At 50.0% G+C, this 18166-nt stretch overlaps 4 protein-coding genes across 4 annotated transcripts; 3 read left to right on the forward strand and 1 right to left on the reverse strand.

Annotated features, from left to right (window-relative positions):
- Positions 1-7271: 7271 nt before the first annotated feature.
- On the forward strand, positions 7272-8897 carry VTN77DRAFT_6959 (uncharacterized protein; the record flags this gene model as incomplete). Its single annotated transcript, XM_069423294.1, has 3 exons — positions 7272-7463; positions 7519-8193; positions 8253-8897. The coding sequence occupies 3 exons, from the start codon at positions 7272-7274 to the stop codon at positions 8895-8897; spliced, it is 1512 nt and encodes a 503-aa protein (XP_069275716.1).
- A 2453-nt stretch (positions 8898-11350) lies between these two features.
- VTN77DRAFT_6960 (uncharacterized protein) lies at positions 11351-11628 on the forward strand (the record flags this gene model as incomplete). The annotated part of the gene is made up of 2 exons (XM_069423296.1): positions 11351-11380; positions 11437-11628. 2 exons carry the CDS (start codon positions 11351-11353, stop codon positions 11626-11628), a joined length of 222 nt encoding a protein of 73 aa, XP_069275717.1.
- An 853-nt stretch (positions 11629-12481) lies between these two features.
- On the forward strand, positions 12482-16181 carry VTN77DRAFT_6961 (uncharacterized protein; the record flags this gene model as incomplete). Its single annotated transcript, XM_069423297.1, has 5 exons — positions 12482-13075; positions 13155-15370; positions 15433-15598; positions 15669-15895; positions 15944-16181. The coding sequence occupies 5 exons, from the start codon at positions 12482-12484 to the stop codon at positions 16179-16181; spliced, it is 3441 nt and encodes a 1146-aa protein (XP_069275718.1).
- Positions 16182-16913: 732 nt separating this feature from the next.
- Positions 16914-17777, reverse strand: VTN77DRAFT_6962 (uncharacterized protein; the record flags this gene model as incomplete). Its single annotated transcript, XM_069423298.1, has 1 exon — positions 16914-17777. One exon carries the CDS (start codon positions 17775-17777, stop codon positions 16914-16916), a length of 864 nt encoding a protein of 287 aa, XP_069275719.1.
- Positions 17778-18166: the final 389 nt, after the last annotated feature.

Here is an 18166-nt window from a genome sequence, read left to right on the forward strand (position 1 = left end):
GATTCTTTAATTCCTGTATAGAGGACTAAGGTTTAGGCATAACCACTAAAATTTCTAACATCTTTTAACGTAATTCCCGGCCGACCCGAACACCGAACACCCTTCCGCACCCGCGAACCCTATATAACTCTATCAATCGTTCTGGGGGGCGACACTCCCCTGGGTGCTCCAGGGAGCTACAACGGGGGCAGCGTGGACGGTCTGATGCAATATTAGTCCATGTGTATAGAAACAATAGGGTGAATCTTCACCTTGTTGTTTTCGCGGCACAACAGTGAGGTCAGACCTATACAATAGCCAGTTTTGCACCGTTGCATGAACCCGGTGTACATGCAACTTGCCATGCGATAACATGTCGATGTTGTCAGCAGAAAGAAAGCACTCAGCTAGGAATGAATTTGGGCGAGGGGAAGATTTCTGACAGATGTCCCGTAATGGGTTCTTCAAAATGGCAGGATCGAGCGAGCAGCACGTGGCAAGTGCTGCCCACCAGGGTGTCAACAGCAGAAGTATAAGGCTGTTAGAAACAACAGCCTCGATACACTTGAGATGATTGCCCGTTTCAGGACTTTGTATGTCATGTGGCCATCTTTCTACTAACCGAGCGATCATATCGCCACAGACCTCTACTCGTTTCCTTGTGCAGTAGTCGATTGCGAATCTTTTGGAAAGGATTCGGATTGGCCCTCATCTGTTATCTGGACAGATATGATGGGAATTACTTAGTTGGATTGGCAATTTTGGATACGTAACAATTCTTATTGTCATGTATGGGCCCGTTAAGGACAGACTGAATGTGGCCAACTGGTTGACATACAACTCACGTCGAGCATGCACGAGCTTCAGAGCTTCCCCCAGTCGGGCTGTCGAATCGTACCTTGTCTTTGGCGATTAGCCTGCCCGCCAAATCCGAGAAGTCGTAATATGGTACGCGTCGCAAGTTGCCATAGACGGCGGTAGAGTTGGTTTGTCCCGCTCTGTCAGAATGCTGGCATCTGGCATCAAGTATTTGAATCTGGCAATATTGGTTAGAAGTTTTTCTTGAACACTAGGTGTGTCTGCAGCGTCAGACGACAATAGGGCATTCTCGTTATGGATTCCCCGCTATCCCTCTTAATGTTCCCAGTCGCGATGTTGTTTTCCCGAAAGTCGCCCATCTGCAAAATCTCAATTATCATGCTGCCAGTTCCTTCTTCAAATGCCTTACCTTAGCTTGCTGTTGCTGCGACGACTGTCCATATATAAGAAGTATGTCAGAAAAGCATGAGGAAAGAGCATGGTATGGCTATGTGGTGAGGGCAACAGTCATGTTTGAACCAGCCTAGGCACATTCTTCTTTGCTAACAGGCAGGAAAAAAGTATAAACAATTTCTTACTTTGTTGCTTGTGGCAGAGCCACCTCTCTTTCCCCTGCTGGGGAGTTGCTTTGGGCCTATATAAGCTCTCAGTAAGGCTCAGGACACGACAACATAGCCCATGATAAGGATCAACGAGAATGCAATCAATCAGCTGCTTTTTCATTGATAACCAAGTCTCCATCTGCACTGAGGAGGTGGCGCTCCTATTGCAGAGGTCGGGGTGATTATTTCTCCTGGTGAGATAGCCGACCTGAAAAACCTCGGGTTCTTTCCTGATTCCAGTAAGTTCATCGAATCTGCAAACACTTTTGTTGCAAGTACTGGTACCGCTCATTACAGCAAGCAAATCATATTCACCGGCGGGAGAATTGCGTCTCCTTCATTTGAGGGGATCAAACATGATAAGTGTAATTTTTGTGTCTGCCAGGTCGAACTCGTCGTGGGTCTTGTCTCCAGATAGCGTCAAAGATCCATTGCTCTTTTCGGCATTAGAGTTGCAGTCCGCAACCAGCGATGTTTTGCCACAAGGTAGAGACAGATCGATATGCTCGGGATGAAATGATCTATACTTTGTGGTCTTCATCGCATATGACACGACCGAATCGATCCGTCCCCATTCCGTCATTTTTCATTTCGAAAAATGGCTGTTTTCATTGCTTGACTGCTGGAGACGAATGAACTGCTTCCTGAGCCATGGCATCAAAGGATATTTTCTAGAGTGTCCGTCGTCGAACCAGACGTATTCGTCTAACATCTAGGAAATCAAAGTTTGTTGCAGACTCGCCAAAAAGAGGCACCATGGCACCAACTTCTTGGTGATTCTGAACCAGGTATCGGCTGCGCCAACAAAGTTATCTACAATCTGGAAAGAGTCAAAGGAGTCATTGCCATCTATACCCCTGTTAGCATCCACACATACTGCTACAGGCTGCGACAAATCTTATGCGCACAACGGGGGAAATCCGTGAGAATCAAATATCGACATAGAAACACATCGCCAACACTGACAATGCAAAGAAACAACGCCAACAACCACAAAATGAAAGGGATGGGGTCACTTACTGCAAAAATTTTTGACGTCGTTAGGAAGAAAACAAACAACGAGACTTTCGGTCAACAATTGCTCGGAGAAAGGCTGGCGTTTGGTCCTGATAGTGTTTTTGGTTACTCGGACTGGCAGAGCGTCAAAGATGTCTCCGATTGGGACCATGAGATTGTGGTGCACCTGAGTCGTTCTGTCCACCAGCATCGTAACTCGGCTGGAGAACAGGTAGCCGACCAGGGACGCTGAAACATGTCTATGTCTGTATTGCAGACAATTGTTGCTCTTCTAGCATATGCCGCCAGTATGGACATTGCGAAGGGCCGCAGGACAAATTTGTAAGAATCCAGTGTCTGCATCGAACGCATGCCTTTTAAACAAGGTAGGAGCAAGGTGATCTTGTGAACTCAATCAAGTTTCATGATACACGCCGAACCGACTGACCGATGTCACCAGTCCGATGAGGTCCAGTACCGGAGAATGGGCTCGCGAGACGAATTGATCTTGCGATCAGAAAGGCCTTGGATGCCTGTGTAGAGTGGAAGGGCCAGGATAGGGAGGCAATGGACCGGGCCTCCTCTCAGTCATATTCAGCAACAAGTCTGGATTTTGCACGGATCATGAAAATTAGAAAGATCAAAACTAGAAAGAAATCGAAAGGATATATCTACCCCATGCATGGTGGTTCCAGTAAGAAACACATAGTTTCATTGACGTCTCCCATGCAAATACGGGGATTGTGGTCCCAAATCCCACGCAGAATGCCAGAAGCTAAATGGCGAGGATTAGCACATAGCCAGAGGAACAAGCGAGAGGAACTTACAGGTAAATCCACACCAAGACAGACTCATAGCGAGCGGAGAATCCAACGGCGAAGAGGGTCCATCGGAAGACTGTTAAGAGGAAGGTTTTTTTTTTTGAGCCAGGGCATCATCCTGTAAGTAGCCCACGCAGTTGATGGTCCCATGGACAGGTGTGAAGCGATAGATCGGCCACCATCGTCGAGAAGGTCTCTCCATAATATGCAGCCAGCTCAAGAGCTGTCCCAAATCGAAAGGAGGTTTGAGAAGGGATCAGGAAGTCAGAAGTAGAAGAGGTATATACAAGGCTGTTATGGAAGATTTGTCGTGTCCTATAATATGAAGAAACAAGGGCATTTGCCAGAGTCTGTGGGTTGTAGAGAGAGAAGAAAGAAGGAGAGAAGGATTCCAGTGGGCGAAAGCCTTGAATTGATCACCCTCGAGGGGGAAGATCGGGTGTCGTATTCACTGTTTCGGCTGCTAAGCGAGGGTGTTAGTGAAGCGATCCGATAGCAGAGTGAATCTGCAAGAAAGTGACTACCAGGAGGTGGATCCGGCATACAGATATCGGAAAGGCTTCTTATACAGTGAAGTAACCATAGTGAACACAGATCCTCGACCGGGCTGCATGGCCGCTATCACTAAGAAGGAATGCATCAACAGAGACGATGGGACGATCTATTCTGACTGACTGACTATGAACTAGATAAAACTCCTAGCTGACAAGACTAAAAGACGATGGCTATAGACGACCAGGCTGATTATTAGTCCAAATCCTAGGGGATCGATATGATTCCATCCCGTTCGTTGTCTCGGATAGCCACCTGCTTCACGGGTGAGATTGCTTTGTTTGTAGAACTCCCAGAATCTGACATGTAATATAGATGTCAATGGCTGATAATTCAGGATCAGGAACGAGGCCAGAACCAAGATAATAGCATTTCAATTCCAATAGCTTGATGCTAGAGCTAAAAGCTGAGCTCTCAGTCTTGTTCCAGTATATTAATCGACGGGTACTTTGAACAGGTGAACATTGCGATAGAGAGCCTGTAGGTTGCTTCCAGTGGAATTTGCGGCGTATGAGCCAACCAGAACCATACATGTAGTCTTGGAGGCCTGCGTTGTGAACCTCGAGTTCCTGTCATTTCGCAGCGTCGAGTTCGGCGTGAAAAGTCCCGCGGCATTGAAGAAAGCTATACATAAACAGTTGCGCAATCAGCTGTTAGGGAAGAAGAAAAGGGATTACGCTTGCTGTGGAAAGCGTAACCAAATTTCTGTCGTCAGACTCGCCATATGAAGACCATGTTAATTCATTGTCGTATACCTCCTCTATTCCATCTGGGAAGCGGCTGGTTTCTGCATTTGCGCTCGGATTCCAATATCCAAACAGGCTTTGCGGCTCATATATCCTCTAGGGGATTCTCTTTTTATTCCACTAGCCCTAACCCCAGACCCTAAGCCCTAGGCCTGGTTAGGTCTAGGTCTAGGTATAGGCCGACTCATCATGCCGCCGAGATTCTAAGATTCCTGCTGCTAAGCGAGGGTGATAGCCGATATCAGAGTGGATATCTTATTGACTACCAGGAGGTAAATTCAGAATATAAGGTAGATATGAGAAAGGCTTCTTGTGTAGTGAAATGATCTCTCGGGACCCCCAACCGGCACCTGCGTCCCCGCCATCACTAAGAAAGCCGAAGTCATCTGCTGTCATAGGATCAAGATCTTCGAGGAAAACAAGCCTTACAGGTCTCGCTTCGCTCGACTGGGTTGAACTTTGAAGAGAAAATACCTGTTCTATGCCTGGGACTCTTGGCCCCCAGGCCTACTTACTATATATAAGTGATCTTATCATCTACTTTCCAGGTGGGCTGCCTACTCATATTCCTTACGATATTCTCTTCACTGTATTTTTTTTTTGCATTGATTGGTAGTCTTTATTGTCTACTTTTTGGGTGGGCTCCCCGAAACCTCATGCTACAGGATGAGACTGGCAACGTCTAGTGCTGTATTAGATAAAGTACATCTGGATTGTATGTCTCTATCTTACTAGAATTGTTCCATCCTGTCTGTTTTCTAGGTGTAAGTACTTTGCTTCAAGATAATTATCACATCTTTTTCCTGTCTTTCATGGTGTAAGCAGGTCGACATAAGAGATCGATCCCACAGTGTTAAGATATGAAGTTCTACCATAAAAGCCAAACCCAGGCCATGAGTTTCCCGATATTTGAACCACTGTGTGTGTACATACCTAGGGCAGTACTAGCAGGTTCAATCTTCTCAGATTCTATATGGATGGCCGGATGTTACTGTCAATAATAGCGACAAGTTCAGTGGTTGATCGGGACATGAAATCTCCTGCACGACGTCTTGCGCTAAAAGGAGATGACTATCGAGCATGGGCAGCTGAAGACTTCTTGCCCGAGTGCATCGGTACAGAGCATCCTTTCTGTTCCCTCCAGACACGGTTTTATCAATTGAATGTTTTTGCTCGTCTTCTTTGCTAACTCAGTAAACACCTTGACGAACAGCTTAAACCATCTCAACCTCGCATGAGTGTGGATCGAATGCAATGAAGGATGCCTGACATTGGAGACAATAATGAACCAACCAAATATTGTTGAACTTTTTGTCCTTTTTTTTTTACCCCCTTGGAGTTTAATCAAGTTCCAGGTTCCGGCAAGGTACTAGATAGTTATCGGCAATGGAGACGCACAACCTTGGAACTTAATCCCGAAAATCTGGTAAAATCTGGCAGCATCCCGAGATCGGACAGCTTAGCAGGCCCTCTGTACGGCGGTTACTCCACAATTCATTTTTCGGTCAAATGGCCATCACACCGACAAGGTGAACAGGCAAAGTGCTTTTCCGGAGAATGAACGGAACAGACACTCCTTTTCTGATGTCTGTCAATGCCGACCGATGACCGGTAGAGTCGTCCAATGGGAAGAATTATTTTGTCGGGATGCAATCCAATCGGTCAATCTCCGACAGGTTGATCGAGATCACGGCTAAACGGAGAATTTTCAGTCACGTGCCGGAGATTAGGTAATGACGTGCAGAGACTGGCTGGGGATTTAGTGTGTTCATGTCATCGGCGGCTGCGGGTAATGTGGGTAAGCCGGGGAAGCGCAGGGTGAGGAAGTGGTAACTACCTCAGAATCTCGTATCTGATAGAGAAAAAGGAGGGAGAAAGAGTAAGTAGCCAGGCCCAGTACCCTTGTTTAGAGTGCATGTCGAGGTTATAAATTATCATTGTTGCTTGAAGAATGGGAGAATTTTCTGCCTTGCGTCTGTGCTTCCCCAGATTCCCCGCATCTTCACCGTGCTTGGCCCAGGTAGGCAGGTCTCTTGCGCTTGGCTCTTGGCTGCTGCCACGACGTACCTTGTCCTTCTACGGAGTAGATTTCTAATTCTCCCATGCAAAGAACAGGATTCCAAGACTTGATTTGATGTTTCGTGTGGCGTGCCCATGCGCACATGGCTGACAGCGGCAGCTCCTCGTGGCGTCGGACTGGAACTGCAGCAACGGCAACAGCACCAGCTGCAGTGTGCCACCATATGACGTCTGAATGGCTCTGCAGTCGTACGGAGTACTGTTCAAGGGATAGATCAATAGGCATTAGTAATGATGATGATGTCTCCGTACTGCATGGTTCTTTGAGTAAGCTACTAAGCTGCTAACGGCCAGTGCTGCCTTCCCGGACTGGGCAGGACTCTCCTCCCCCACCGAGCTAAACGAGTCAAACTGGCGGCTAATCATTCCCCAGCTTGCCCGAGCTCTTCGTCCCCGTCTAATTCGAACACACCGCTGGCCGTGCTGCAGCGGGGTTGTCGCTTAGCGGAGGTCCCTGCTTAGCAGAGCTTTGTTCGACTGCTGTTAAGCATTTATTCTCTGGTATCCCCGTGTCACTTCGCATTCCCTAGCTTTGCGTTCCTCGTCCCTGTGGCACCGACTTCCCTAATTTTGTGCTCCCTGTCTAACACCCTTCCCCCGTGTTGATCAAGAACCTTGATCCGGGGTCTCTAGAGACTCTCTTTGGGTTGTTCTTTGTCCGACGAACAGGGTTCAAAATGGCCGAGGCTCAGGAGGGGAAGCCTCACGCGGAGGAGGTCAGCTCTCCGGAGCAGGAAGAGCAGCAGCATATCAGTATAGGCAGGTACCTCGTCACGCGCGTCACCACTCTGGTTCCTCCCATGAACCGTGCCCCCAACCCCATCAAGGCGTTGATGTTGCTCAATCGACAAAACTGGCTCTTCTTCCTGGTAGGCAGTCCCCGGACTCTTTGCGATCGCCTGCGGTACTGACCTGCTCTTCCAGATCGCCTTCCTCGGTTGGACATGGGATTCCTTCGATTTCTTTTCCGTCTCGATCTCCGTCACCAGTCTGGCCAAATACTTTGGTAAATCAAACTCCGACATCACATGGGGGATCACCCTCGTGCTGATGCTCCGTTCCGTCGGTGCCATCATCTTTGGGATTGCGTCAGATCGATACGGTCGAAAATGGCCGTTCGTCATCAACAACCTCCTTTTCATCGTCCTGGAGCTGGGGACGGGTTTCGCGCAGACCTATCAGGGCTTCTTGGCCTGTCGCGCCCTGTTTGGAATTGCCATGGGCGGTCTGTACGGTAACATTGCGGCCACGGCTCTGGAGGACTGCCCGGAAGAAGCGCGTGGGATCGTGTCCGGGATGCTTCAACAAGGCTATGCCTTCGGGTATCTGTTGGTCACGGCGTTTGCCCGTGGTCTGGTCGACACCACTCCGCATGGCTGGCGACCCCTCTTCTGGTTCGGAGCTTGCCCGCCCGTGCTGTTCATCATCTTCCGTCTTTGTTTGCCCGAGACCAAGGCATATCAGAGCCGCGAGAAAGTGCGCAAGGGGTTGGCCGGAGATGTCACCTCGACATTCCTGTCCGAAGGCAAAGTGGCCGTCAAGCGTCATTGGCTGCTGCTGATCTATCTGATCCTCTTGATGACGGGCTTTAACTTCATGGTTAGTTGCATCATCTCCTTCAAGACCCATTCTTCCGAGCTAATGGTTTCTCGTATTAGTCCCATGGCTCTCAGGATCTCTATCCAACCCTCCTCGAGGCGGAATTCAACTTCTCTTCCAACGCCGTGACGGTAACGCAGGTCGTTGCTAATTTGGGCGCCATGGCGGGCGGCACGCTCTGCGGGTGGGCGAGCCAGATTTTTGGCCGACGCTTTTCGATCATTGTCATCTCCATTGTCGGTGGGGCTCTTCTCTACCCATACACGTACGTTTCGTCGACCTCGGTCATGGCAGCCGCCTTCTTCGAACAGTTCTGTGTGCAAGGCGCCTGGGGAGTCATTCCCATCCATTTGATGGAGCTGGCTCCTGGCCCCGTCCGCACGTTCGTGGTCGGTTCCGCATACCAGCTCGGTAATCTCGTCTCCTCGGCCAGTTCCACCATTGAATCGACCATCGGCGAGCGCTTTCCGCTGCCGCCCACCAAGACCGTGCCGAATCGGTACCAGTACGGCAAGGTCATCTGCATCTTCATGGGCTGTGTGTATGCATATACGATAATAGTCACCTTCCTTGGACCGGAACGGCTGGGGAGACAGTTTGACGCCGAGCATGACGCCGATTTGGCCGAGGTCGCCCATCAACGGGCGGCAGCCCGCGCAGATGAAAGTGACCCGGAGAAGGCGATTAGCACGCAGCAAGGATGACGGCTGCGTGGATCATGTTGGACTGATCTCCTTCTGGAGAAGGGGCTAATGTTTATGACTGCTTTTTTGGACGATTCTATGCTGTAATGGAAAGTCATGATGTGGATGAAATTCGCTGTTTCCCATCACCCTCGCCATGAGTTTTGGATACTGAAATGGATTGCGATCTGTCTATATTTGGGATTGAGAATAGGCTAAGATCTAATTGGAGCGATCCTTGCCTGTTGATAGGAATGCCTTGTGGGATAGGACAGTCACGACGCATTATACATACTGCTGGGAGCATCATATGATCTCCCGATTTAAGTTTAATGCATTGCTTATATATATTCAAACCTCCTATTGTGTTCCCATCCAAACAAGGAACAGGGAAAGGAAATGAAGGACAGCTTATATACCAGATGGAGACGCAGGGCGATTGACTGGCTATCGTAAACACGATGCCATTGAATTGAATGGAGAACTGCAGTTTGCAGTTCTCCAGCTGTATATAGGAGAACAGTAGGTAGTAGCTAGGTAGGTAGCTCACAGCCTGTAATACGGCCGGTCGAATTTAGGGCAAGATTGCTTCCAATGATCGTACGTCCAAGAGGGACGGCCTGGTCATCCTGTCATTCCGTGGGGACTGGGCAGAGATAAGATCTGGCCTATCAAAGAGATGCCTGAATATTTTATTGTTTTTTATGGCAGCTTATCTGAACTAAACACTACGGTAGGAAGTATTGTCCTAGACCGACTTACTTTACTAGACCAATACATAATACCAATTCTTCGCACTTGATACAGGTCAATAACCCCCCCCCCCCCCCCCCCCCCAACTTTTCCCCATCATAGCAGTCATAATATTCCATTCCCTGAATTTTCTCACTGCATATACTATACCTGGAGAGACAGAGTATGGAGCGGGCGAAAAACTGGGGTAATAATAGTCTATGAATCGCCCGGAACCCACAAGTGGCTTACTTAGCTCTGGACCGTCACCTTCTGGTATTTGCCTACGTGGGTAGAAGTGATGCCCAATGCTCTGGCGATCGATACACGGAGTATATGTCAGCGTCTAGGAATCCCAGGTGGTTAGGTAGTGATCTCATCCGTCCACTGAACCAAGCAAGTACCCGACACAAAGGAAGGAGATGGAAGCTGATGGACCATGTTGGTTTAGTGTTCTAGTCAAAATTCAGTCATCCTCTTGTTTCCGTCGACATAATTAAAATTCAATCGTTTTATCGTCTTCGTCGACAATATATATATATATATATATATATACGTATAAGCCAGTTTCACTGAAAATGTCTGCCGATCTCCTGGCAGTGGACGTTCTAAGAGAGTTGGTCCTTTTGTTTTGCTGTGCTAATAACACCGTTTCTAACCAGATTCTGATGGTGTCCTTCATGGGCCACCAGCATGGCTGCGTCATTATCCATGCTCATCAGGACGATGACGATAGGAAGCTAGTCTTGCGTTACTCGCCCCTGTACAGCTTCGTGCGGGAGGGGAGGGGGGGGGGGGGGGGGGAACAGCTCCGTTTGAGATTTGTTTAAGCAGATTTGATTGATCAGACAGTTACAATTCTTCTTTTCAGCTTGTCGTCTTCGATTCTCTATTTTCTACTTTCGAGAACGCAGTTCGTGAGTCGAGTCAAGTCAGTCCACTTTCCCTTCGCCTGCTCCTTCTTCTTCCTTTCTTCTCTGGACAGTCTTCAAAACATATATTCTCGTTTGAAATATTTGTCCTGCATCGTCTCCTTGAATCCCTTGCTCCTGCTAATCAGTTATGCCTAGACTAAGCTGACCCTTCCGGCATACAGGTATCAAGCAGAGATATTCTCAGTCAAGAGAATAAATAGTCTCCAAACCCTGGCCTTTTTCAGAGCCAAGCTTGATGCGATGCTAAAAAAAAATATCGCACCAACTTTAAAAACTCTGCAATACATCGGTATTGTCCTTTAAAAGGTATGTACCTACCTACAACCTGTCGTCGTTCCCAAGTAACTGGCAGCATGATAACTGAGATTGGCAGATGAAATGACAGTTCAAAACCGCCTTGTCTGGCTAAAAGAGACCCTAGAGCAAACCAGGAGACGGATTGAAAGATGGCAGGAGATGGAGGACCTCCTTAAAGATGAGGAGGTCAGTCGGCTCTAGACCGTGATGGAGGAGATGGCTCTGAAGAAAGCTGTGGAGGGCGAGGGCCAGGAATTGTCTTTCAAGAAGAGGGTTAAAAAAAATCATCTCAGGACATGAACATTGTGTTAATATGAATGGCAGCTGGACCGCCTCGTCTGGTTAAAAGAGACTCTGCAGCAAACCAAAAAAGAGGTCCTTCACAGGACATGATGCCGAACCCACCCCCCTCCGACATGGGGAGCACTGGAACTGGCTATTGCTGACGGCGTTCGAGTACGGAGTACACAGGGGGGGGGGGGGGGGGGGGTCTTCAGTTCGAACACCTTCATGCAGGCTGCAGCATTACATCAGACCATTGTAATGTATGGCTCCACTGACCCTGCATCTCCCAGCGCGAACTGACTGGAATCTAGCCGGATGCCAAACTCCCGTGGACGATTTGGGGAGCCACCATCGAAGAGAAGAGTCCAACTCCATCCACAACACCGCCCATACTCGCGAAGTCCTCAACCACGAAGGAGCAAAGGACTCTTTGGTGCTGGGATCTCCTCCAGGAGATAAAGCCTAAGAAGGCTGTGGAGGCCCATGCTGGACAGCAGAATTGAGCTGAGCTGGCTCCTTGCAATGTCTTTCTTATCTTTTTCTTTTGTATTTTTTCTTGAAATCAGGCTCAGATACTTCTTTTGATTCATTGACTTCGTCAGAGTCAACGAAGGGGACGGAATCATATCGACCCCCTCAGGATTTGGACTTACTGTTGTATATAAAATCAGCCTATGTTCTCAGATTCTGATCTTCTCTCACCGTCGTCTTTAAGTATAGTCCTGTCAAGTGCCTTTCTTGAACCTGGTATTCTCCTGTGATAGATTCATTGCTCAGGAATGGATAATTTCAATTAAAAACTTCTATCTATTTGGTATGGAGGACAAACTTGTTCTATCTGGGAGTTTTATAATATGGTGATAGAAGTATTGTGCTGTGTTAGTCAGCCGGGCCATCCCGTTCCGGAAGTGACAGTCCGCGAGGTCGATTGGGGGAATGATTATAATCAATCACCATCAATTCTGCCCACGAGCAGTTCAGCAGTCCAAGTCCGGAAGGCAATTGATTCGTCTCAATTTTGGAGCCATTCAGTATTTCTGTCGCTGTGTCCCCCCAATCGGCTCCCCGCACGTCACGGCGACTGCTCGCGTGTTCGAGTTATCTGTTGGGGAAGTCAAAGGAGAAGTTTGAAGCTTCAGCCACCAATCCGATCCAATCGCCGCCGTCTCCTGTCTCCCACCTCTCCTTCCACCACGATTCGAACCTCCATAGGATAGATACTTCCTTCATACAGCGCGTCGAGATCAAGCTGAGCTGCCTCCCCGTCAGATTCCGCTCAACCAAGTTCGACCGTTCGACCGTTCGACCGTTCGACCGTGGTGCGGTGCTGGATGACTGCTCTCCCCGCCGCTTCAAATGCACAGGCGCTCGTCCGGCTTTTCGGTCCAGGACGAGGCTGAAGATCCCTTGGTCTCGCGCGTCTCGACGGATGATGGCCATGGAGCCAGCGCCCACGACCTCGCCGAAGCATTGCGGTCGCCGATAGCCGCGCCCGCCGCCTGTGTCGACCTCCGACCAGATCCCCATTCCTCCACGCCGCGATCGAGGAATTCCAGCGCCTTCAGGAACCCCTCGTCCTCTTCCACCTCCTCCTCCACCTCCTCCGCGACAAAACCAACGACCACCATGATCCCATTGGGGTCTCGGCAGCTCTCCTTCGAGGGTTCGCCAGAGACCTTGCGCAGTCGACAATCCCGCTTCCGCAGTCCGTGGTCATGCTCGCTCCTGACCCTGTCAGTAGCTGTCTCCGGCCTGGTCTTCCTTCTCTTCATCTTGCATGCCTTCGTCCACCGCCCCGTCGGCGCCGATGGTTGTGATGTCCCGGTCATGAGTCCTACGTACATCCGCATGGTCGAGTTCGACGCGGAGCACACGCGATTTGCCAGCAAGTATAATCTCTTTCTCTACCGGGAAGAGGGCGTTGATCCCTACACGCAAGAAAATATCGGGGTATGTCTGATTGCGCTCTGGAGTGGATTATTGCTCCTGCGTCTGTTCACTCCGTTCACACTACTAATTACTTTTCCAGCTCAACGGTGCTCCAGTCCTCTTCCTCCCCGGAAACGCCGGCAGCTACAAGCAGGTCCGATCCTTGGCCGCAGAAGCCTCGAGGCATTATCGGGAGGTGGTCCAACATGATCAAGAGCGCCTGAAGGCGGGCACGCGCAGTTTGGATTTCTTCATGATCGACTTCAATGAGGACATGGCAGCGTTCCATGGCCAGACCCTCCTGGACCAGGCAGAGTACGTCAACGAAGCACTGGCATATATTCTGTCGCTATACCACGACCCGCGCCGGTCACGACGAGACCCGAACCTTCCCGACCCGAGCTCGGTGATTTTGATCGGACACTCGATGGGCGGCATTGTTGCGCGCACGGCGCTGACCATGGCCAACTATCAAGCCAATTCGGTCAATACGATCATCACCATGTCTGCGCCGCACGCTAAGCCTCCCGTGTCTTTTGACTCGGACGTCGTGCACACCTACAAGCAGATCAACGACTACTGGAGGGCGGCCTACTCGCAGGAGTGGGCCAACAACAATCCTCTGTGGCATGTCACGCTGATCTCGATTGCAGGCGGAGCACGGGACACCATTGTCGCGTCCGATTACGCCAGTCTCGCGTCGCTTGTTCCCGAGACACACGGCTTCACGGTGTTTACTTCGACCATCCCAGACGTCTGGATCGGCATGGACCACCTCTCGATCACCTGGTGTGATCAGTTCCGCAAAGTGATCATCAAGTCTCTGTTTGACATTGTTGACGTGCGGCGGCCGAGTCAGACACGGCCTCGAGCGGAAAGGATGCGCATTTTCAAGAAATGGTATCTCACTGGCTTGGAGCCTGTCGCGGAGAGAACACTCCCTCAGAAAGAGCCCCATACACTTCTCACTCTGGAAGCAAATACGAACACGATCTTGGCCCAAGGCGAAAGACTGGTCCTTCGAGGACTCGGAAATCACAAGGAGCCTGAGGCGCATCTTCTTCCCATTCCACCCCAGGGCGTGCCGGGAAAGAAGTTCACTCTCCTCACTGATCAGCCATTCGATCCACCCAACGGCAATGGCAATTTGGAGGTCCTTTTCTGCAGCGTGTTCCCTCTACAAGCAGGCCATACGACGGCCCTGTTCTCCATGAATATGGACCTCTCCCGAGGCGGCTCGGGTTCGACGCGGCTGGCATGCAAAAATGCCGCCGACGACGGCATCCGTCTCCCGGCGTCCACGCCCTCGTCGAAGCATCCTTTCGACCGGGTTCGTCCGTTCTCGTACCTCCAGTATGATCTGGAGGATCTTGCCGAACACCAATTTGTGGCTGTGGTGGACAAGGCTGACTCGCCCAGCGGCGGATGGGTCATTGCCGAATTCTCTGACAGCTCGGATGCGGTGATTCCTACTCGAGTCGGCTTGGGTCGTCTTCTGAGTGCTGGTCTCCATATGAAGCTCCCTGCCAACCGTCCCATGCTCACTGAAGTGAAAATCCCGTCTCTGCATTCCAGCCTGCTTGCGTACAAACTTTCAGTGCGGACCCAAGGATGCCAGGAACATCCTGCGCTCTTCTCTCCACTCTTGCGGCAGTCGATGCCGGAGCCGCATGAATCGAAATTCTTCGTCAACATCAAGGACGTAAACGTGAATCTGCACGGCGTCGCGCCCTTTATGCCGCCGCCGCTGCGTGAGCAGGCCACTTACGGCGGAGTCTCGTTCCAACTTTGGTCCGATCCGACCTGCGGCTCCGGTGTGGATCTGTCGTTGACGGTGGATATTCCCAACAGCCTTGGGGAGCTGGTGATGCGGTATCGAACGGTTTTCGCGGCGTTTCCTCTTCTGGTCATTGCGCTCGTTCTGCGAAAGCAGTTCAAGGTGTACGACGAGACCGGCTACTTCATCACGTTCATGGAAGGTCTGAATCTGTGCCTGCGGTCCTCGTTCCCGTTGTTGCTGCTTGCGCTGTCGCTCTTCGCCTCGTCGCTTGCATCGTCGAGACGACTCCCTCCGAGCGACGACCCGTTCCACTGGCGGACCAATGCCACGGAGACGGTGATTGATTTCACGAAAAACGACCTGCTGCTAGGCGCACAGGATGCTTTTTTCTGGTTTCTGGTCCCGCTCTTTGGTCTGATCAGTGTGGGGGTGTGCGTCCTCGTCCACTATGTCAGTCTGACCATCCTGTCTGTGTTTTCCTTCTGCTACGGGCTGTTTCGGACCAGGACGGGCTACATTCGACGAGACGATAGGGGGTAAGCTTGTTGCAGCCATCTAACCACAACGATGTCTAACTATTTCATGCTTACGCGTTCAGGAACCCGCCAATCTTTTCGGTCCCGACGCCTAGACGGAGGATCATCAACACGGCTATCCTCCTCCTGCTGGTAGCTACTGTCATTCCGTATCAGTTCGCATATATGGTTGCGTGTATCGTCCAGATCGCAACTTGCGTCCGAGCGCAGTGGCATGTCAAGGAGACGGTATTTTCCACCTTTTTTTTTTTTGCTTCTTGTACTGTTCTTTGCATTTTCGGTTACTGACTACCTGCAGAGACTGGCCGCACATTCGAGCTTCTTCAACTACGCTCACTCCATCCTCTCCCTCATGCTGTGGGTCCTTCCGATTAATATTCTTGTTCTGGCGGTTTGGGTGCACAACCTGACCGTGCACTGGTTGACGCCATTTTCGTCGCACCACAATGTTTTATCTATAATGCCATTTCTCCTTCTTGTCGAGACCATGACGAGTGGTCTGATGATTCCGAGAGTCCTTTCACGGTACGTCTAGCGGGATGACAGGCATGACACAGTTGCTGACATCTACAGATTTAAACATGTCACGTACATCCTTCTCTTCTTCCTCGCCGCGTATTCTGCCATTTATGGCGTGTCATACGCCTACCTTCTACACCATCTCGCTAATATCCTTGCCGCCTGGCTAGTGGCTATCTACCTCAGCAGCGGTGGCTTCTCATTGCGCCGGTTGTTGAGGATCCTGGAGGGAGACGATGGCGCCAGTGGCGGTTCGGAAAACGGTGGGCGCCATATCAAGAAAAAGCCGTAGTCTGGTTTTATCAACCATTCTGTACAGTGTTACCTTTTTTTTTTTCAGAGTTTTTTTCAGCGTGGACGGCGATTTGAACTTTTTTTTCTGCTTTTTTTTTTTGCCCGGATGATGCGGAATTGGTCAGCTGTTTTTTTTTTCCTTTCAGTCAGGATATGCATTTTATTGCGCTTTTTTTTTCTTCGTCCCTGTTTTCCCCCTTCTCTCGAATATGCATGTTATTAAAAATAGCCCTGTTAAAAAAACCTCCTGGGTTTGGAGTTTTTTTTTTTATACATAGTGTTTTCAACCCCCGGAGTATCGCCATTTTTTTTTTATACATAGTGTTTTCAACCCCCGGAGTGTCGCCATACATATGTCCTCACACTTGCACTCGCACAGCAAGCGAGTTTGCGGTTTGCATCTAGATAGAATGGTGAATATAGAAAGAGAGAGAGAGAGAGAGAGAAGATAGGAATTAATAATTAGGTTGGGCAAGATAACCGACGCGTATTGATGGCTGCCATGTATAGAAATTTAGATGGGTGTGAAATTTGACAGCATAAACGATAGCAGTGGGGATATCAAATCAGCCATAAACAAGGGAGTGATCAAAAAAGAAAACAAAAGGAAAAAGGACCTAGAGAATGTCTATCCTATCAACAGCAACTGATAGCAACTGGTATAAAGCATCATATACCGTAATGTATGTACATACTTCCCACATGGACTCAACATCGAAGAAGACCCTTCTCATGCCAACGTAACCTTCTCCCCAATCCACCTCTTCCCCCCAGCCCTGACAACCTCCTCGAAAATCCACCGCCCAACATCCGCCCGATCAATCGTGTACCCAACCGCAGGCTTGTCGACTGTCCCGACTTTCAGCTTCCGCCATCCCTGATCCTCCTCCTTGCCCTTGCCGGGAGTGATCTTGATCTTCCCGTCGCCCGTCAGCAGGGTAGGCCGCACGATGACGTACCCACCGAAAACATCCGCGTTGGCCTCGATGAGAGCCTCCATCTTGCGCTTGTCTGCGTGAGGGATGGCTAGCAGGATGCGGTACATCCCTCGCATGAGGAAGGGCACGTCTCTGGGTTCGTGCGGCTTGGTGAGGCCTGTTGATGAGATGGTTGCTAGTAGTGGTTTGTCGTGAGTGTTGCTGTTGCTGTCGCTGTCTTTTTCTTCAACGTAGATCTCCCGCAGCGCAGCTACCAGAGCCGTCATTCCCTGCTCTGTTATCTGCGGGTTGTCGAGCGTCAGGCACGGGATGATGGAGCACTTGCTCTGCCTCTTAAAAGAAGGCCTTGCCCCTATCCCTGAGACGATCGTCCGGACAAGTTTCCCGTCACCGGCTAAAATGGTCCTCTTCACAGCCACAACATCCGTCGCGTCCCCCTGCACAATACGCAGTTGCGTAGCGAGCATCTCTTCCGTAATCCCGTCTTGCTGCTGCAGCATGTTTCTCAGCTTTGAGGGCGTCCGCGCTAGGGCGACTGCGGAGTAGCCTGCTCTCAGGGTGTGGGCGAGACAAGCGTTTGCACAGCCGCCGGTGGCGCCGAAGAAGGCGATTGTAGGATTGCCGACTGGAGAAGTGGAAGGAGAAGGAGAAGACATGGTTTTTGAGATGGCTTTGACTGCGCTGCTGTTGTTCTTCTGTGGTTCCTTGCTCGTTGTTGCAATGTCTGTTCCAGCGGTGTTTCTCTCTCTCTCTCTCTTTTTTGAGCGATGCGTAGACACTTGTTTGTATTTGTATTTGTGTTTGTGTTTTCGTTTTGCTGGTATCTTCGAAGAAACCCAATCTCCTTTCTTAGGAAGGCAGGAAGGACTCCTGGTCGTATTGAGATTGTACTGTAGATTTAGTCTTGTCCGTTGTAGTGATACCGTCAAACTTGTGTCGTTGTTAGACTTGAGCTTGACTGATTCCGTTTGTTTCTGATGGTGATAACAATCCCTGATACACCATCATCCAAAGCAATCTTTATCTCTCTTATCCAGTCCCCGAA

The sequence above is a fragment of the Rasamsonia byssochlamydoides genome (assembly GCF_041956645.1).
Source record: "Rasamsonia byssochlamydoides strain NRRL 3658 unplaced genomic scaffold VTN77scaffold_55, whole genome shotgun sequence".
Classification (NCBI taxonomy): Eukaryota; Fungi; Ascomycota; class Eurotiomycetes; order Eurotiales; family Trichocomaceae; genus Rasamsonia; species Rasamsonia byssochlamydoides.